The 21,195-nt window shown below is 47.5% G+C and overlaps 1 protein-coding gene across 3 annotated transcripts in view; it reads left to right on the plus strand.

Moving 5' to 3' along the window:
• The window catches only part of NCKIPSD (NCK interacting protein with SH3 domain), a 51,581-nt gene that overhangs the window by 18,766 nt on the left and 11,620 nt on the right, over nt 1–21,195 (plus strand). For all 3 annotated transcript variants that reach the window (XM_068201903.1, XM_068201904.1, XM_068201905.1), the window contains exons 2-8: nt 3,164–3,276; nt 4,018–4,219; nt 8,569–8,656; nt 10,731–11,356; nt 17,414–17,584; nt 18,759–18,845; nt 20,231–20,369. In XM_068201903.1, the coding sequence (XP_068058004.1) occupies nt 3,164–3,276; nt 4,018–4,219; nt 8,569–8,656; nt 10,731–11,356; nt 17,414–17,584; nt 18,759–18,845; nt 20,231–20,369 (1,426 nt within the window). The remainder of the gene's footprint in view (nt 1–3,163; nt 3,277–4,017; nt 4,220–8,568; nt 8,657–10,730; nt 11,357–17,413; nt 17,585–18,758; nt 18,846–20,230; nt 20,370–21,195) is intronic.

Here is a 21,195-nt window from a genome sequence, read left to right on the forward strand (position 1 = left end):
GAGCAGCATCAACAATGTCATAAAGTGCAAGTAGCAAGTTAATGCTGCTTTTTTATTCCAGCCCTTTGACAGGGCCTCGTTAATAGAAGTCTGGGAACAGAAACAAAAGGAAAGGGCACAGCAGCTAAAAGCCAGTTGTCACAGCACTGCTGCATTAGTGTGAAAATGCTGTGTTTTATCAGAAAGGAAGCACCCTCTCCATAGTAAATGGCATTGCACAGCAAGGAGCAGTGCCTCTCCTGTGGAGGCAGGCTGAGTGGTATTGTTCAGCCTGGAGAAGGCATTAGGGAAACCTCATTGCTTCCAGTACTTAAAGGGAGCTTATAAAAAGATGGACAATGATTTTTACATTGGCAGGTAGTGCTAAGACAAGGGGGTACAGTTTTAAACTGTAAGAGGCAAGGATTACATTGGATGTTGGGGGAAATTCCTTAACTGGAGAGTGGTGAGGCACTGGAAGAGGTTGCCCAGAGAAACTGTGGATGCCCCATCCCTGGAAGTGTTCCAGGCCAGGTTGGACAGGACCCTGGGAAATCTGGTCTAGTGATTGACATTCCTATTCATGGTAGGGGGTTGGAACTAGAAGATTTAAAAATCCCTTCCAACCCAAACCATTCTATGATTCCAGCCTGTGGATGGATTCCTGTGGATTGTGCTCTCTGGAAGAGGGCAGAGATGCTGAGCTGTTCAGTAGGATTCAGTGCTCTGTACTACTATCCTCCTTGGGACGATCAGACTGAGAAAGGGTTTAAACCCATGCGGGTGAAAGTGTGGAAGACTGGGGAGGATGGGACTGGGTGGGGACTCCTACGGGAGTGCAGGAGGGCAGGTGGGGTGTGCAGAGGGCAGGGGTCTGTGGCACTCAGAGCAACATTGGCGTTCCCCTGGAGATAGCAGTGCTGGAGACTTCTGCACTGCTCCCCTTTCCCAGAGAGAGCATGCAGCTTGCTGTAATCTTCTCTTATCTTTTCAGAAAACGAGGTAAATTTGCTGAAATAACTTGCTGTTCCTTCCAACCCTCCTTGGAATGTATTCAAATACGCTTTTCTCCGTTTCCCTCTGTGGTTAGAGGTGATGAAATGCTCCCTAGGCCATATCCCTAGGCACATGGGGCTGCTTGGAGGCTTCATCCCAAAGTTGAATACTGAGTGTTGGTTTTGTTCTTGACCTGATACATTAACAAATTTGGTTTTATTTTTAAAGTTTTCCCCAATTGCTTTCTTTCCTAACTATCTTTCTTGGAAAAACACACCACCACAAAAAAAAAACCAAAAAAAGCCCTCCTAAATTTTTCAAAGCTGAGTATTGCAGAAGAGGTCTCTCATCCACACCTTTTTTCCCCACAGTCTGTGGTAGTTGTTAATTCACATTTGCTTAAGCAATTAACCACGATATAAATAATACATAGCATGTTATCAGGAAACTGCATGCCAGTGTTATGGAGGCAGGCACTTTTGGCCCTGGTGGGGAGGGCTTCCCTTCTGTGCTCTGCAGCCCCCTAAGGCCAATTAAGGGGCATCCTTGATGAGAATCCAGCCGCTGCTTGGCTGGATAAATAGTTGCTCTGATGCACGGAGGGGGGCCAAAGCAAGTGAAAGAAGGATTTAGTGTTCAAACAGCTGCAGTGGGCACTGGAGTCTGAGCATTCCCCTCCTCCCCTTGTGCATGGGCTGAGGCTGGAGCAGCAGGACCGAACGGATGGTGCTGGCACCAGTGGCAGCTTATGGGAGACTTGTGGCTCAGAGACTCAGTAATGTGTCCTTTGCCTTCTGCCTTAGTCCTGTAAAGGTCTTTTCTCCTGAAGGAATATCAACTATTGATAAACAAAGCCTTTTAGACTGTCACAAGTGTAGAAACCTGCTTTATCTTCCTGTTCCCCTGGCAGCCTCCTCTGGGAGCCCAGGGAGAGGCATCTTTGGTGTTTCTTCTTTCAAGGCTGCTGTTTATTTTAACTGCAGTAACAAGTGCTAAACCAGCTGGCAGGAGGAATAAATGTTGCTGTGACAGCTTGAGTGGAGATTTAATAAGTCCAAGTGCTGAGTCCTGCATTTTGGCCACAATAACGCCCTGCAAGGTTATAGGCTGAGGATGTCATGGCTGGACAGCACCCAGGTGGAAAAGGACCTGGGGGTACTGGTCAACAGCTGACTGAACACGAGCCAGCAGTGTGCCCTGCTGGCCAAGAAGGCCATCCTGGCCTATATCAGGAATAGTGTGGCCAGCAGGAGCAGGGAGGTCATTCTTCCCCTGTACTTGTCACTGGTGAGGCTGCACCTTGTTCTGGGCCCCTCAGTTTGGGAAGGATGTTGAGACGCTTGAGTGCATCCAGAGGGCAACACGGCTGGTGAACAGCTGAGGGACCTGGGGTTGTTCAGCCTGGAAAAAAGGAGACTCAGATGTGACTTCATCACTCTGTACAACTTCCGGAAGAGTGGTTGCAGTCAGGTAGGGGTTGGTCTCTTTCCCCAGACATCAACTGACAGAACCAGAGGACACGGTCTCAAGCTGTGCCAAGAGAAATACAGGATGGATATTAGGAAAAAGTTTTTTACAGAAAGGGTGTTAAAGTACTGGACTGGTCTGCCTGGGGTGGTGGTGGAGTCACCATCCCTGGATATGTTTAAAAAAGACTGGATGTGGCACTCAGTGCCATGGTTTCGTTGAGGTGTTAGGGCTGGGTTGGACTGTATGACCTTGAAGGTTTCTTCCAACCTAGAGATTCTATGATTTGGAAAAGATGCTTCAAGTCACAAAACAAGTATAAAAACCATCAAGAAAAAAAGTGAGCAAAAAAAAAAAAGTCATTCAGAGCCAATAGACTTTAGAGCACCAGATTTCAACTGTCACATTCACAGTTGTGAATTTGCTCCACAGGAAGGCAGCAGGAGCAGGAATCATTTGGCTTGGGATAAACTTGGCTTTGCAGTGGGATCTCAAAACCTCCCTGCAGCAGGCTAAATATTCAAGGCTGCTGCATGGTCCTGAAGCTTTGCCTCTGGTCTCCCTGTAGGGATCATTGGACTTTGGTGCTTGTTAACAGTGACTTTCCTTCCCAAACATAAACTCTGGGAGTTCACTGTACTGTGGTCTCTCTTGCCATAAGCTCTGGTGCAAAAGAACCTCAGCTGAAGGGCACAGTAATGTGTTGGATGTTGTTTTTCAGGTGCTGGAGCAGGATGTGGTTCTCCAGTCCATTGACCGTGCCATTGAGGCTGTGCACAATGCAGCCATGAAGAATGGGGGGAAATACAACCTGGAGCAGAGAGATGTCCTCCAGTAAGTATGATGGGCATCTGGGAGAGCTGGTGGATGGAGGGTGGTCGCAGTGTCATTCTGTCTTTGGGGGATGTTGGATGTTGTTGGTTTGAGCCCCTGTGCTGCAAAGTGCTGCTGCACTCAGAGAACCTCCAGTGTTTGAGCTGCTGCTGCTGGTCCTGACAACAGTGTCCAGCAAAGTAGAGCTTTGGCCTTGCTTCTCTATCTCTGTGCATGCCAAGAAGAGGAGATTCTCAGCCGCACTGTAGGCTTGGAGGAGAAATCCCAAACCTTTCTGGCTGCATGTTCTCTGCTTTACCAGCCAGGAGTTGTTAAGGTTTTTGGCATGTGACCCAAGGTCTTTAATATGTTCTCAAATAATTGCTTGTGAGGAGAATTTTTGTTTTCTCTGACACCTCAGACTCTGTGCTGAGGCATGCTGGTTTAATCTTGGTTGAACAGCAATTCTAAAGTGCAGGCAATTTCTGAAGCTTGCAATGCAATATGTGACTCTCCCCCGAGGAAGAGGCATTTTTCTCCAGTGAACTGATGAATAAATTATGGGCTTTTGCAAAACCTCTTCCTTCCTCCCCCAGAAGTGCTTCCTTAGTTGTTAATGAAACTGGAACTGGTGTGCAGAGTAATGTAGCCCATTCTGGTATATTTAACCCAAATGCAATAAATCATTAAAAATAATTTAAATGTTGCAGCATGGCCACTCCCTTGAGCTTTGCCCTTCCTGATGTCATCATTCCATTTCAGAAAACTGATCCATCACCGGAAGGAGACTGTGTCCCGTAAAAGCCACTCTCCCACCCCGCAGGGGACGGTTATGACTCAGTCCTCCAGTGATCACCACCTGGATGTGTCCCGGCAGCCCAACGGGGTGTGCCGGACTGGGTACGAGCGGCACCACAGCCTTCCCAACACCGAGTTCGAGGGGGAGGATGAAGGTCTCTATCAGGTAACCGTGGCTGGACACTTGCTAGGTTCCTCCTTTGGTGGTGTGATGTTTCTTTTCCTGGTGAATAAAATGCCTTTGCAGGTGAAGTTACAAATCGGGTGTTTGTGCTGCTGACCTGGGTTTACTGCAGTGTAAAGTGCTGGTGTCTAGGAAATCTGGAACAGTCCCTCTGCCATTTTCACTTGTCATGCTTTTTGGATTCCTTGAGGGTCCATGGTTTTATGGTAACATGTGAAATCCACTCCATACTGTGTGACTATCTCCTGGCAACTTTCTAAAAGAGTTGCAGGCTCCCTGGAGAATGCTTTGAAAAGCAGTTTTGACATGAGCAGTAGAGCTCCCTCCAAGCACTCAGCACTGCTTCATTTCCCCCTTGTTATGTCTACACGAGATCATTGGTCCTTAAGCATTTTATCTGCCGTGGCTGCCTATTTATACTACTCAAAACAAAACAAAAAGCCAAAAAAACCCCAAAGATCCTGCTTTGTCTGAAGGTTGCTTACCATGATGAATTAAAGACAAATTGCAGGAAATAAGATTTAAAGGAGATCTTTTTTTATCTCAGTGACATGCAGTTCCAAGGTTACAGCATGGCGTCAGTGAGGCTTCAAAGTAGCAGCCCAGGATGGGGCTGTGGCTGTTGGGGATGAATGATGTGCCAGATTTCCCTGTGTAGGTGTAGCTGGATGATAGGGCTAAAGGCGCCAAGCAAGGATGAGCATTTTATTCCTCCTACAGATGAACACATGCACTGTAATTTTTCTTCATCTCTCTGGGCTGAATGTTTGGAGGTATTGTGTTTATAAGGCACTGATCTGCTGTCACCCCTAGCAGATGAGGCTTGTTTTACACTTGAAGAACTGTGAGTTTGGGGAGATGAACGGTAGCTCTGGCTCACTCTGGCTGAACACAGCAATTCCTACAAACCCCATTTTTCTCCTCAGTATTCATTTCTGTTCTTTGGCAGTCAAGCTAGCTCCATTCTTAAGCCTGTACATTATGGGCTAAGCAAATGGGGCACCTTACAGCCCATTCTCCATGCTGATTCCCTGTCTTTATCTGGTCTGTGGTTTGGTGGCTTGCCAAAAAGGAGGGAGACGAATTTCCTTGGCTGACAAAGAGCTGTTTCTGTCTGTGTGGCACTGAGGATGCAGTTGAAGAGCTTCCAGCTTAGCCCTGTGCTGAAAGGGCTCCTTGAGATTTTAACAGCTTGGTGGATTTCCTGAGTGCTTTGAAAATACAAAGTGGAGGAAACAGCATTGCTTTCTTCCACTGGTTATGCAGTAGCCTAAGAAATCTAGTAGCCTACTGAAATCTAAACTTTCTCACTAGCTCCAGAGGAGCAGAGGTCTTGGCATGTGCTTTTCATTGCTTGGGATTTTCAAGTGCATTTACTGTTTGCATCTGAAAACCTAAACAAAATTTGAAGTTTCCCCTCAGTTTTGCTCCCAGGACTGAACTGGCTGCAGTAGTTGGTGAGGGCATTTGTTCTTCAGCTCCTCCACAGTCAGCATAAGGTGGGAGGCTGGGGCTGCTGCCATACCAGCTGCCAAGGGTGGAGGTTGGGCTCTTGGAGTATTTTAGTCTGCTGCATTTGTGCATGTTCAGTGAGTTTGTGATGCTCATCTCCAGAAACCTTTGCTACAGACCAGTGTGTCTGGCTTGGCAGAGTTTGCCCAGAGGAGGTGGTGGGTGGGAGATTAATTTCATTTATTGTTTTCTTACTTTGCTTAAAGGGTACTAGTATAATAACATTGTTCCCAGGAGTCAGAGTGGTGATGTTCTCTGCCTGCTTGGCTGCGAAGGGAATGGGACTGTTGTGGTAAAATCAGCTCTTGTCTTTGAGCAGTGCAGGGAGCACAGCCTGCTATCAGTCCTTGCAAAAAGGTAAAGGACAGGCAGCAGATGTGCAAAATCTGTGCATTTGAGGAAGTTCACAGTGCCCTAATAGAGGCCTTGGGAAAGGAAGAGTTTCAACACAAGTGCAGTTGCTTCTCTTAAAACCTTTGGTAAGGTCCCTCATCTTTTCCCTTCTGGACAGGTGGGATCTGAACTTCAAGAACTCCTGTGTGGTTACCTTGTGCATGGCAGCTGCACAGAGGAGAAGGGTTTCCCTATGGGGTTTTGGTGTTGTACATCCTCCTGTTGGCCCCAAGTAGTGGCTAGGATGTGGGGTGGAGGGAGGGGATGGCCATCAGTTACAGTTCCTGGCCACGTGGCTTGGCCAAGCACAGGGAAATTCCTGTGGTGCTTCATGTTTTTCTCACAGCCACTTGTACTGTGGTGTGTGGCTGTCTAAACTGGCAGGGGCTGAGCTAGCATTGTCTGTACATCTATTAATTTAAACACTAGCTTGTAATAACTGTTAAACTTGTGTGGTAAATTTGGAAGCCATGGAAATACTCCAGAATGACCCAACCCTCACTATCTCCAAACAATGTCATGCATCTGCACTAAGCTCTGAGCCTGCCTGTCTGCTAAATCCCACTGCCTCAGTAATCGTGGCTGTGCCATGCCAAGCAGCTCCAACTCGTGCTGTCAGCTCCAGCACTCTGCAGACAGGGCTCTGCTTTTAGCACAGCTGAGCTTTCTGGATTTGGGGCCAGTCTGCCAACCATGGCAATGCAGAGACCCCTCCTGATCTGCTTGACCTCTCTCAGCTGTGCAGTCTCTTTTTGGACCAACACAGATAATTTTTGAAGCTGTATGCAAGTATTGGATAGCATTCCATCCAGAGAACAATGTGGGGTGGATTGACAAGAGCCGAGTGTGCAGGCAGGGAGTCTGCAGCAGTGTTTCGTGCTAATTCACCAGCTGAAGGCACTCGTAAAGTGACTTTTTATATGACATGGTATAAGGTCGGATGTATTTGGTGTTGGGTGGGAAAGAGACTAAGAGATCCTTATTTAAAAGTCTTTGTGCAAACTGCTGTCTTCACTTGTCTAGTGGATCTAGACATGGGCTGTGAGCACATTGTCAGCTTTTGGCATAGAGTCTTGAATATTTGAGGTGGCTTTTGAAGGTGTTTTATTTATAGGAATATCTTTGCTCCCATTTCAGATAGTATTTGCCCTTCCTAGATCTGGGGAAAAAAAAAACATTTTTCATTCTCCTTCTACTGAGCTAACATAAAATAGAGACCCTTCAGGGGCCTGTCTCAGATTTTCACTCTGGGGTGGCAGAGTTCTGTGCCCTCTGTGGTGTTTATATAGGTCTATTCAGTAATGACAGGGCACAGAAAAGCTTATCTTCCAGGACTAAACAAACCTGGAAAATTTTCACTTGTGATGGACAGAATGTCATTGTAGATTCCAAATGGTTGAAAGCTGGGTTACCCAAGGCATTCAGACCATCACCTCCTTTCCCTTCCTGTGCTCCCCTAGGAGGTTTGGCCACAGACAGTGATTGCAGTATCCCATAAAAGCAGAGGCACATTTGAGGCAGAAGGCGCTGAATCCCAGCAGTCCTGAGAGGTCCCAGGCAGAGTCTCCTGGCCCTGAGCTGCTGGGCTGTGGGGACTGTGTATTGATGCAATGTGCTCCCACCTGGCTTGGCTTCTGTGTTCAGTGATGCCCTACTGATCAGAGGTTAACCCTGAGGATGCACCTCACTGGAGTAACTGTGGGTGAATGTGATATTGCTGATCATGGTGTTTAGATCTGACAGGAAAAGATGAGTGTAGGGGTCTGGGTCTGGGGTTTCTACACTGCTGGCTTGGCAATCCTAGAAGAAGAGGCTTGCGTGAGAAACCCCAGATGTGGAGAGTTAGTGTAGCTCCCTGGCAAAGCTTTTCCCAGTGAGTCTTGCTATAGGTAGCATAGTATTGCACAGAGGGTCAAACCCTATTTTCTCTCTGCATGAGCAGAAATAGCTTTGAAAGCATGGAAAAGGCATTTACATGTTTCCAGTCCTTGACTTTGTCGTTCTGCAAGAGTATTTGTAGCTGATGTAATGGATCTCTCCAGAAGAGTGTGTAAATATACACTCTGTTTGCAGCCCCTGTGGAGCTATTGAGAGTAATGTGGAGACATGGTAAGTGTGTGGGATTGCATTTGGAATAAAGGAGGAGTAAATGCTTGACAGGTCTACACGACATATGTGCCATGTGCTTCTGAACACAGCAATTAAACAAGGGCTGCTTTGCCTGTCACAGGGGATGAAGTCAGTTTGAGTCCTGCTTTGTTCTTCTAGGAGGCCGCCCATTAGCATCTGTCCTCCTGAGAAAACTGCCCCAAATGACAAGAGAGATGTAAGGACAAATCTACACATGCACGTGAGAAAGAAGTCTTCATAAAGAGAATATCTTTATTGTCAACCTCCTTTGATTGCTCTGAAATCTTTCCTTACAGATCCCACCACAGGCTCGTCGTGCTGCTCCTGTCACCCCCCCACCTCCAGAGAAGCGCAAGACTACACAGATTGCCGCTCCCATTAAAAGTAAGGACAAGCTGCTCTCCAGGTCTTGGGCATGAAGCAGACACTGGGTGATGTAACAGCCACGAGGCCTGAATGCTTCTGCTTTGTGCTTAGATTAGCATCCTTATCCATTCCCTAAATTTTGATATGGTTTATATCCTTACAAATATACAGCCTGATTCCTATGGGTTTTAATGCTAGTGGTCCTGAGCTGGTGACCAGTGCTCCTTCAAGCCTGTTCTGATTTGGGAGGGTCTGAGCAGCTTGTGGATGGGTGCCAGGTACAGCATCTCCCTGCTCCTTCAGTGCCTGTGGCTCTCCAAGGAGCAAGTCTCTGCCTGCTCATGTCTGGCTAGTGCAGTAAGTCAGTGGTTTAAGATCCTTTTTCTCCCACAGGCACCATGCCTGTCTCCCAACAAGGCAGAGGGAGCGTTCCCGTGCAGTGCAGTGGAGTCCCTTCACCAGGGAACTCCCTGGCTTTTAATGCAGTCTCAAGTCTTGTTTTTGACTCCCAATCTGTTGAGCACTTTCTTTGTGCAGTGGTTGGATTTCCATTAACTCAGTGTCTGGTGCCTATAAGGAGCAGTAATAATACCAGGGACACATTTGCCTATGTGCTGCCCACAGGCAGAGGATCAGCTAGTGAGAAACACCTGAGAGCAGGACCACGGGGTCAGGGCTGGAGTTTCTCCATCTTCAGTGTGGTTGGGCTGACAGAGTAGTGCTTATCTTTCTGAGTTGCTGCCAGCTTGCCCAAGTGCTCTGCTGTGACAGTGATGCCATTGGTGACACTCAGCCCATTTCAAGCCCACTCACGTCCCCTTGTGTGGAGCAGGGCAGAGCTATTGACTTGCAGGTAATTGAGACCTGGGACTGGCACCAGCTTCCTTAATGGTACTTAATGGTATTGAGCCATTTTTCACTGGAGTAGTGAGAGTTTGCAAAGGTCAGTTTCCTTCAACTCATTATTTAATGAAGCATAGGGGGAGCTATGAGTCACAAACGATCCTCTGTGAGGAGGAGGAAAAAGGAGGATGCCGAACCTGTGTGGGAGTGAAGGGCCCAGTTTTTCTGCCTAGGTGGTGTTTACTTTGGCAGCAGTGATGGATGGACTAGTGGAGGGCTCCAAGCGCTGATGGAGCAGGAGGGGTTGGCGTTGCAGAAGGGCAGAAAAGGCATTTCACATCAGTCCCACTGCTCCTTCCTTTGGGTATGTGTGTGTTACAGCCTTCTGTGAGAGCTGAGTGCCCATGGGGTACAGCTGCTTCTCTTCCAGCACTAACACCAGCTGCTCTTGGGAAGCTCCAGCTAGCCCACTGTTTGTCCAAGTAATTGTTTTCATAGGGAAGAACTCAGATACATTTCTGCCCACTAGAAACTAATGGATAAGATTTACCAAGACCAGGTTAAAGGAAAGACAAATCTTAATATCTCTTTGCTTGTTGTGGATTTTTTCCCTTGGAAGGTGGGACACCCACTGCTAGAGCTAGTCAAAACTGGAGGTGGGGAGAGAAATACAGTAGAGCAGATAGTGTGGAGGCTAGTAAAATCAGTGGGTGCTAGCAGGGCTGCAGGGCTCATGATCAAATGTTGGAGAGAGCTGAAAGGGAGGGACTAAAGAGGTGGTCAGTCAAATGTTTCCTCCACTGTCAGTGCTAAGCGTGAGGTCTGTGCAAGATGGAGGTTCAGGCTTGTGTGTGAAGCCTTCTGTGTCTTGCAATTCTGAGGCACCATCTTTCAAAAGGGAGGGCTTATGTTCTTAACTCAGAAAAAGCCTAACCCAGGGGGAAAAGACTTTTCTGTCCCTTAGTTCTGTCCATCTCTCCCTCCCTTCCCCTGTGTAAAACACTAAACCCTTTGAAGAGTATTCATCTCAGCAGAGTAGCTTTCCCCTTTCTAAAGAGGTGATTGTGTGGGAATGCTCCAGAGAGAAATGGTACAATTTTGCTTTGAGATAAGTGAGGCAGGAAGAGGAGTTAAACTGCTCTGGTCGAATGCACAATAAGCCTTTTAATGGACTGTGCTGTAGCAATTTGGGTTTTTTCTCTTTTCCTTTGATGCTGTTGCTAAGGCATGTTTAATTGTTCCCTTTCAGATGCTGTTGAAATTATTCCTGGGTCAGCTTCTAGTGCTTCCTCTATAAGCACAACATCCCTGGATACCCTGTACACTGCTTCTTCTGTATCTGAGACTGCTCTCCCAACAGCCACCTCCAGTCCTGCCAACACCCCACCCCCTGTCCCGAGCCGGAGCGTCCACACCACGATCACGCGCAATTTGGACAGCGGCTCTGTGACCCATTCCCGTTATGGCACTTCCCCAAAGGATACCAGCAAATCTCCCCAGTCCAAGAGGGCTGCTCCAGCACCACCAGCTGAAGGGGGGACCCAGAGGTCCCACAATGTGGATGGGGAGAAGACTTCTCAGGTAAAGAAAACTGCCCCGCCTCCCCCTGCAAGCCTGGATGCCTTCAGCAACCTCTGCCTGGAGGATAAGAAGGCAGCTGGGGTGGAGTCACTGCCAGCAGAACCCGGTGGCCTGGTGGCCTCCGTGCCCAAGACAATTGGTGCCGAACTGATCGAGCTGGTGCGCAGGAACACCCACCTCAGCTACGAGCTGTCCCGTGTGGCCATTGGCATTGTCATCGGCCACATCCAGACCTCTGTCCCCGCAACCAGCAGCATCATGGAGCAGATCCTCATCTCCGTGGTGGAGAGTAAGGTAACGTGTGTGAGGCTGGAGTGGGGAGTGTTGCACACCACCTCTGAGCATCAGGGATAAGGTGTTATGAGCTCAATGAGCTCCTGATGTTTGGGATGAGAAATGCAGTGAGATCCCAAAAGAAAGGTGCTAGATGGGGGTAAATAATCAGCCAGGGGAAATAGGGATTTAAGGGGCTTAAGCCAGGTCCTAGTACTGTTAGCAGAGAAATGGAAAACAGGTGAGTTTATTCCCCAGGTGAGCTGCAGATGTACAACATAGCCTTGAGTTGGAGCATTATCTTAAGCTTGTTCTAAATAAACCTTATGTCAAAATAATCCCATTTTTCTCATTTTGCGTCAGTTATTGAAATGGTGACATGCACCTGGGCAGCCCTCTGCTTTAGCTGGAGGGATAATAAATTTCAGCTCCCACTTGCTCATTGCAGCCCTGAGGAGTGCACATCATATAAACTTCTAAGATTCGAATTCTATTGCTAACAGCAAGATTATAATGAACTGTTCGGAGGCATTTGAATATGGAGAACTAATGATGTTCAAATTTTACATCAAATCATAATCTGGTTGACTGTACTAAATAGAGGGCCCTATAAGCAATCATCAAGTCTCTGTGGCCATAACCCAGTGGTTAATTGCTTCCTTCTCCAATAACAAAGCCCTGTCAATGTGTGATCTAGATTCAGAAAAAAAATTTAGCTGTTTTCAAGCAAATGTTCTGGCTCTGTCTTGCATGCTGAGAAGTTCAGTTTTCTGATATTTGCACCTTGTCCAAGATTTGAATATTATTTTTATCATTAATACCTGAACTCAGGATGCAATAAGTTTAATTCCACAGAAGTTATTTAGTGCCAAGTTTCTGCAGAGGGGATTTGAAAGCCTCAATTTCGTGGCCATTGCTGCAGACCAGCCTGAAAAGGATGGGGAAGAAGGTTGTGCTGGTGCAGGGAGTAGTATGGACCTTCTGGTAACTAATATGATATCTGTGAGATATTAAAATGACTAGTAATGTATGGAGACACAGCAGAAGATTCTGTCCCATCTTTAATACCTCATCATATCTATCTTGAGCCGTACTGCTTTCAGAAGGAGAGCCTGGATGGGCTTGCACAGAGCTCAGCAGGTGTAAATGCTGTGGATCTGGTGTGCATTTTTTCTCAGGGTCCCAGCCAGATGATATAGCTCTGCTGATATGTGGGGGCCTGGTCCCAGGTAAGGTTGTTCACCTGGTGTAGAAGACTAGCTCTGACAGTTGCAAGAGTGGTCACGTGTACTTGGGGGGTGGCTGCGCTGCTGTAGCTTCACTAGTGTGGTTTAGTGGTACAAATTATTATTTTTGACTTTGTGTTATTCATTATACCAAATAATTCCACAGGGGTTCATGTGTAGAATTGTTGCTGAGTTGTCAGTTCTAGGTCAAGGAATTTTTTTCTTTAATTTGTAGCTTCTAAAATCCCTCTACTCCCCAGTCCATGCAAATACATGGCAACTCATCTCTTGCATATTTTCCAAGGTTTTTCTTCTACTCCCTAAAACAGAGTGAGATATCAGCTTTGATTTAAAGCTTTGGTCTGCTCATAGTAGATACCGTACCTGCTTCAGCTTTTTGTATCATGTTCTTTTATTAGTTATATCCTTTCTATTCTTTTTCCAGTCTTAATTTAAGGTCAGCTCACTGGTTTACTAAATCAATTCCAGAATCCATTACCTCTCTTCTATCCCCAGTGCCTTCTGAAGGTTGAATAGTACTTCTATCTTATTTACCTTGCTGCTCCTCCAGTGTAGAGTCTGTACAGGCATGTGGGTTTTTTTAGAGAATAAAAGATGTTGGGACAGCATCCTGCTGCTGCTTTTCGAGAGGCAATGTAAGACTAAGTTGGGGGAACAGCAGAGATAAGGAGGGTGCTGAGGAGCTCACACCTTAGGAAAGATACTTCAGACGTACCATACTATTTGGGATCTGCAGGAGCAAACCTGCCAGGTTGGCTTCCCTGTGTCAGCATTTGGCCTGGCCTTGGAAATGGCCCCTCTTCTTGTCCATGAGCTAGCCCCTGATAAATGTCACAGTGACTGGGTAAGATGCACAAAGGGACTGAAACTTCTTTTCAAAGGCAGCATGGCTTTCATGGGAACTTGTTGGAAATTCAGACATATGTAAAGATGCTCCCTGGTCTTTGGGCTTCTAGAGAATCACTTGGATTAGTAGGTTTTGGTGATATGTGATTGCCTTCAGCTGTGTTGGATTATCTCCCATCTGAGAGGAGGGAATGTCATGTCTAAGGAGATTGGAGTTTTGCAGATTTATTAAACTTAGTGTGAGACAACCAGAAGTGCCCAGTGCTCAAGCTAGTTGCACCTTGAGAGGGAGAACTCAGAAACCACTTACCTGATTTTTATTAAAATAGCATTGCTGTGTTGTAGTTGTGACTCAGACCCATCTTCTTGTTGCCTTAAGCTTGAAAAGTGCTGACAGAGAGATGTGTAATGGTGATTGGTCTTCTAGTTGAGCCCAGGCTGCTGAGTGAGGTAAAACTATTCTTGGATGTGTTGGAGATGGAGGAACAAGTAATAAATTAGGTGTGAGAGCTGTGTTTCTAGAGGGTGCCCCTTGTAGTGCTGCGCTGTGACCTGCTCCCAGCTGACCGTCACCAGCACCCGTTGTCCTCAACAAGCTCTGACAAACCACATGGCTAATGTGGCTGAAACCCTCTCCTTCCTCTGAAGCTGCCTTCCCATTCATTTGTTGATTCAGCTTTGCTTACAGGAGACTTGCTTTTGACAAGACACAAAGGCTGCTCTGGGGCTCAGCGTCACCCCAGGGGAGCTCTGTCCCCACACCGACCAGATTCAAGGGAAGGTCAGCAGGGTGAGTGCTTTCAAGGCTGAGTGCTTTGGCTGGGCTGTTAGGAGGACTCCTCCTCAGTAAAATAGTGTAACAAAAGGGAATCTGGAGGGCAGGAGGAACACATTAGTGCCTAGGCTGCCTTTTCCTTGGTAATTTCTGGTAGAGCCTTTGTGAAGCTCTGTGGCAGAGTCTTTGCATGCAGCTATCCCAGCTCAGCTGTAGATGGTTCCACTCCTCCAGAAAGCTGCTGAGGACATCTCTGGAGCCCTGAACAGTGAAGGCTGCAGAGTCCTTCCTGAGGCACAGCTAACATGGGGGTTGAAAGCCAAGTGCTGCTCTCTCCCTGTGACACCGACAGGTCTGTGCATGGCCAACATTGCCTCCCTGCAGAGCTCACCTGCCCTGAATGGGGCTGGGTCAGCTGGGAGCAGACTTGCTGCTGCTGAAAGAGTGTGAGTGAAAGCCTGCCCTGGAACATTTGGCTCAGCTGAAGTCGGGCATCTGTCTTGCACCACATTTCATCTCATTTAGCAGTTGCTGAGCAGCGTGGAGGTCTGCATGTGTTGAGACCAGTGTTAGCTGTCTGGTTTCTGTGGATAATGTTGTGGGAATGGTTTGCTGCCCAGAGGATGGATGAATTCCCACAGCAGTCCCCATGAAATGTGTCTGAAAACCTGCTATATGATTTTGGGGCTCATCTGGAGGGAAGATGTGTGTACGCATGGTACTGGTGATCCACTGCACTTGCTGGTGGGGTTGTGGGGAGAGAGGCATGGGAGTGGGAAAAGAAGAAATGGTCAGGAAAGCAGCTGGGTTTGCATGGCATATGTGGCCACCTCTGGGAAATGTGGGTATGATAAAGTTCCCAAAATGGTTTTGGGCTGCTCAGGAAGACTGAAATCCCTGTAGCAGCTTGTTCCAGTGGGCTGGGGGCAGGGAACTATTTGAAGCAGCAAGATAATGCAAAGTGGCATTGTTAGAAAAACTGAAACCTTCTTCTGCTTATGGGCTCTCCAGCAGATTCCTGGAAATGACCATATGATGATGCTGCAGGTTGTAGTAGCTGCCAGGATATTTAATAAGCAGAGACCTGACCCTGGTGATGGGAAGGCTGAGAATGGTGCTGAAAGTGCACTGAGACAGCGTGAGGTGTAGTTACATGGTCAGATGGAATAGCTTGTTAATGGATTGATCTCATCCAAGTCCATCCAAGCCTGATGCTCAGTGGAGTCATTAAGAGCTGCAGATGAAGGATTGGAGAAAGTAGATTAGTGGTAAGAGGCTGAATAGAGGGATCATTAAAATGAATACTCATTAAAATGGTCATCCAAAAAGAGTCCCAGCAGTGGATTGAGGTAGGACTGGCCCTGCAGTGCTCCGGTGAGGAGAGGATGTAAGGCACATGCTGGAGAACCCTCTCCCAAGCAGCTGGGACACTTGAGGACAGGCAGGTGACACTGCAGTGCTGTAGGTCCTCCTAAGGAGAAGCAGGGGGGATGGCAAGATGAAGCAAGTCTCTTAATGTATTGGCTTCTGATAAATCACCATTCAGAGGGAAATTCTTGTGCTTGTACTCAGCTCCTGAAAGCTGTTGTGCTCTCTTGCAGCTGGCTACCTGCTTTTCTGCTAGGCCGCCCACAGCTTCCCAGAATTTCAAGAGTGTACAGAGGCTTGTGTTAAACCTGCATGCTTCTTCCTTCATTACCTGCCTGACAAAAATTATGTAAGAAGCAGCAACAAGAAAACTTCTTTATTTTATAACTGAAGCATGGACTTGAAGTCCTAAATTAATTCATACCCCAAAGCAAATGACTAACAATTCTGTCTCTAATAAAGCAGGCAAGACATTACTAATAAACATGGAGTGGTTTCCCCAGAGAGGGCTGGAGGGTGGGGATAGGCAGGAAGTGCAGCTCCTGCACTTGGCCATCTATGTGCAGATGTCACAACTGGCACAAGACATGGGCTCGTGTCCCCATACAAAACCTATCTGCTCTGCTCCCAAAGAGAAGTCTGCCGAAAGGCTTGCTGCCCCTGCCTGCATAGCCAGCCTGTTGGAAGGACTAAGTCTTCTCTGAGGTTCCAGGTTCCTGGCTGGTAAGTTATAAAGGCCTTTTCTCACTGAGTGATCATGACTTGTTGCTGCATGTGGTAAGACAGCCTCATCCAAAAATTTTTAGGAATTTGGTCTCAGTGAGTGGGTTTTCCCTGTTGTTTGAATTTCTCAGCTTGGTTCACTTCCATCTTGCTGATCTCCTGCTGCTTGTTGTCACTGCTGCCAAACCCTTCTGTATATAATTTAAGCTCTTTCACAAATTAGTCCTTACCTCCCTTAATGGTGCCTGGGCACATCACCTGTGATCAGCTCAGTTCCATGTACTGAACCCCCCCTTCTTGCCTTGCTTTCAGGAAACCAAGTGATTCATGTGATATACTTAGGTCCTAGAGGCTTATCCTAAATCCCAGAGCACAGCGACTGTTCAGGTGGGTTAAATACACCCTCACCACTCCCCTCTTTCTTGAAGGAGAGGAAGAGCCAAGGAAAGGCAACTGAAGAGTGAGACCTTCATGGCAAGGGTTGTGTGTGAGGCAGAAGTGGTGGGGATGCAGTTGACAGTAATTTGAGAATGGAATGTGTGCAGTAAGGTTTACTGAGTGGCTACACACTTCAGAGATGTGGTGAGCAGTGGAGCTCTGCTGTTTGGAATGAAGCAAAACTAAAGCAGCCCATGATGAATTGGTTCCTGTTCTTGCTGCAGAGGATCCAGGCCTAGAGCAACTGGCATGGAGAGCACCATACAAGTCCCTGCTCTTGAGCCATGAATTCAGGGCAGATCTGTCCCTTTCAGGCTGGAGGGAGTGGGCAGCAGAGGGAACTTCTCCTGCCTAGAGGCAGCTGTGCAGTATGGTGGTCTGCTGTCCAGGACATGTCTGTTTTACTGGGGGTGCTCTGCTGCTGCCTGGCAGTGGTCCTGGCCCATACTGGGCTGGTTTGGCTATTCCCATTCTCGGGATGATTTCCAGAATCTGCAAAGGGTAGCGGCTCCAAAAGTATGAGATCTGAAATAACGTGTCATAAACTAGCTGGTTTTGTACTGCCAGCTCTTGACTGAATGAGGTCAGCTGCCAGTTGTGAGACAAGATTGCAGGAAACAGGCACCCAAACAACAGCCAGCTGTCAGGGCCCCACTAACCAGTGGTTTTGCTGTCGTGCAGAACCTGAGTGCGGGGCTGCCCTCGGGCCAGATCTGCCACGATGAGCAGCGGCTGGAGGTGATCTTTGCAGATCTGGCCAGGCACAAGGATGATGCTCAGCAGCGCAGCTGGGCACTCTACGAGGATGAGAATGTCATCTGCTGCTACCTGGAGGAGCTGCTTCGCATCCTGGTGAGTAAATTCCTCTCTTTACAGGCAGACCAGAGCAGACAGCGCTGGTGAAGTTCCTTTTTTTTGACCTCCTTCACCCCTGTGTTGCCACTGGATCTGCTGTTTCAGGGGCACAGGTTTCTTGTGCATCCTTTAGTGTCAGTAAGCCCTACCCTTCTCTCTGCGCTCTGCAGTGCTCTTGAGCTGCCTTTACTTTCCATTCCACCTTACAAAGCTGAAGACCATTATTGAGCTGTTCATGGTAGTTTTGGTATTTACCTATCACAAGAGTATATAAACCCTTACCTCCAAAAAACCCAACCTGCCCTGCCACAGAAAACCTGGAAGTCTCTGGTGAGGGTTGTTGCACTCCTAAGCCCATTTAAAACATCTTCCACTTAAGAGTTCTGCCATTGCTGGGAGGTAACTGTGGGGTTAAGCTCATTAAATGCAAAAAACATTCTTTGGTTGCATTGAAACCGAGCTTTAAAGCTGTTTTTGTGAGAAAGTATAAATCATCTCACACATCTCTGCATACAGGAGAGGAACATGCCCGTGGTGAGCAGCAGTGGGATTACTGTCCCAGCACTCTCACTAGTATGTACAAGGCCGTCTGTGTCCAGGGATGGTTTGGGATCTGCACTCAGTGCAGTGACATGGTCTGTGTTAAGGGTACTGGTGTGGGGTTTTCTATTAGAGGACTATTTTATAGTCCTCTCCAGTTCTGGAGAAAACAGGTGCATTTTCTATAATAAATGCCAGGGTCTTTGTCACTCTGCATACAGCCTGTGCTGCCTTGCTGTGGGCCTGCAGGACAAGGCTAGGTAGGATTTTGTGCAACCATGTCCTCATAACTTAGGGGTGGGAGAAGATACTCATCTCAGGATGGGAGCAGTGCTGCAGCTGCCCTGTGTAACTGTGATGCTCTCAATCAGGTGCTGTTGGGGTCTTGTTAGATATTTTCAGCCCGAGACGTGCTCTATGGCAGAGGCATTTCTCAAGAATCCACTTTGATGGTGAAGAGTGGTGGTGAAGGGTGATGGTTCTTGACCTGTTTCTGTGCTCTGCCTTCAGTTTCTTTGTGAGATGTTGGGGCTACTGAGACCTGAAAGCAAGTGGAGTCCCTCGAGGTCCCTGCAGCAAGCACTTTCTGCTTTGATGTGTCACTGGGTTACCTGTCAATTCCTTCTTCCAGACAGATGCAGACCCAGAAGTTTGCAAGAAAATGTGCAAGAAGAATGAGTTTGAATCTGTCCTGTCCCTTGTGGCATATTACCAGATGGTAAGGTGGCAAAATGCACCAAATCTTTTTTTAAGATTTCCCTGAAGATGCAAAAGAGCAGGATTGGTACAAAGAATGTGTATGTTTCCCTTGGATAGGGCAGTTCTGTGGTCTCACTGAAACTGCAGCATATTCCTTTCAAGTGCTGGCTAATGTCAATGCTATGCATAAAAGCTGTGTGAAAGAGCAGAGGATGCTGTAGACTTTGAAGCAGTAGCTAGCACTTGGCAAGGGTAAAGCTTGCTGCTTTTACTGGCCCATTGAGGGACAGCACTAGCATCACTGGTATCTAGAGGAAGGATTTCAGAGGATGCCTTGGGAGATCTGACAGGCTGTGATTGCTCTTCTTTTAATTGATGCACTCTTGTGCATTAGTAAATGACTTTGGTTAGGAAAGTACATAATGAGTAGAAGCCTTTGGAGTGAGGAAGAAAATCAGTTTAGAGGAAGAAATGGAAGTTTTGCCTTAAAAACCTATGTAGTGTTGCTTTGCCCCTCTCCTTCCTGGAATGTTCTGTTGTAGGACTCTGTGGGAGTAAAAAACTTGTCCCCATCTTGCTTCTAAGTCCCCAGCTACAGCACATCAAGTCTTGTGGCATTGTGCTTTCATCTAGCACTTCTCTGTCTGAACCCAGATCTCAGCGACGGGGGGCTGTAGCATAGCTGAGAGCAGCGGGAAGCCAGGCTGGGCCTAACAGAGCCTGCTGGCTTTCACTGCCTGCTCCTCTCTGACCACAATTCCAAGGAAGCCTGACCAGGTAGGGAGCAGTTGGGTCTCCTGTCCTGGCTGTTGTCATGCCCAGTGCCAGGACTTGGCTCACTTGTGTTCTCTGAACCCTGGAGTTGTTGGCTGAAGTTGGAGTATGCAGGTTACCTCAGAGTAGAGCATCAGAGCTTCTGCATAGGAGGTGCAGGCTGAGCATCATCTTTGCTGGAATCCTCCTTGCATGTCCCAAAACTTTCTGAAGAGAGCTTGCAAATGTTACCTTGTCAGGAAACCTTAATCAGAGCAGTGCTCACAAAACCTTGGCATGCTCAGAGAATCCTGGCTACCCAGCACATTCAGTCTCTTTGCTGGGGACAGGTATGGGTTGTTGGTGTGTTACCAGATTCAGTTGATGATGTGGGACTCATCTTCAGATCTGAGCTCTGGCTGCCACATGCCCTCTGACCACACATGTCAACAACCCGTAGCCAGCCCAATTGTGAACGTTATTGTACAGTGATTCCTGTACTGTTGTTAAAAGCTTCTAGAGCTTCTGGGTTCATGTCACCCTGGGAAAGTCTGTGGCTTCCCAACAACAGGAACTTGTAGAAGCTGTGTCTCTGCCTCAGAGTGAGCCCTCCCCTAGGACATGGTTTGATCTAACAAATTGGTTTTGCAGGAACACAGGGTGCCGTTGCGCCTGCTGCTGTTGAAGTGCTTTGGAGCCATGTGCAACTTGGATGCTGCAGTTATCTCAACGCTTGTGAATTCTGTGCTGCCGATGGAGCTGGCCCGGGACATGCAGACTCACACACAGGGTGAGCCAGAGCTGCTGTTCCCACGGCCCTGGGAATGTGTCTTCCCATTACATGATTTGCAGCAGCAGCAGTGGCCCCCCATTGCCCAGCTGCTCCACATGCCCAGTGCTCGGGGGGGAAAATGGTGTCTGCTTTTAAAGTTATTCAGGTTATTACCACCGTAACTGGGGAATGCACAGGAAGGGATGTTTCAGTCCAATGGTGTGAGGCCCTCCAGCTCTTGAACATGCCATTAATGATCTGTGTCATTTCTTGTAGATGTCTTAAAACATGTTTTGAGTTGTTCCAGTTTTAGTTCATAATGCTGACAAGAGACACTGCAGATCTCAAGGAAGATCTCTGCAGTTTCTTAAAGAGTTTTTTCCAGCGTTCTATACCAGATTTTTGTGGTGTTTCATTGTGGTAAATGAGATGTGCGCTGGTTAAAGGAAAGGGCCTTCTCTCCACCAATGTGCCAAGAGAGATGGTAGTGCTGTTGTTAGCGTTGCAGTCCTGGTCCTCTGCAGGATACTGCCATGGCCCAGGTTTTCCCAGCTCTTTGCTTTCCATACTTAGGCTTTGCCCTCGTGTTTTTCTGCTTCACACTCCTTCATTTGTTAGGATGACCTGTCCCTGCTACTAACAGGAATGTCCTTTGTGCCCTCAGAGCTCCTGCTTAGCCCAATGTCCTTTATTTCTGGGCAGCCAGAAGCACATGCTGGGAAAAAGCCTAAGAGTAAGGTGAACATGTAGTAATACTCCCCTGGAGTTACCTTCCAGCTCCCCACACATGCCTGGTCCTGGACAGTCACAGCTTTGCTCCCCATTTTGAAGCCAGTCTGTAGGC

The sequence above is a fragment of the Anomalospiza imberbis genome, chromosome 11, assembly GCF_031753505.1.
Source record: "Anomalospiza imberbis isolate Cuckoo-Finch-1a 21T00152 chromosome 11, ASM3175350v1, whole genome shotgun sequence".
Taxonomy (NCBI): Eukaryota; Metazoa; Chordata; class Aves; order Passeriformes; family Viduidae; genus Anomalospiza; species Anomalospiza imberbis.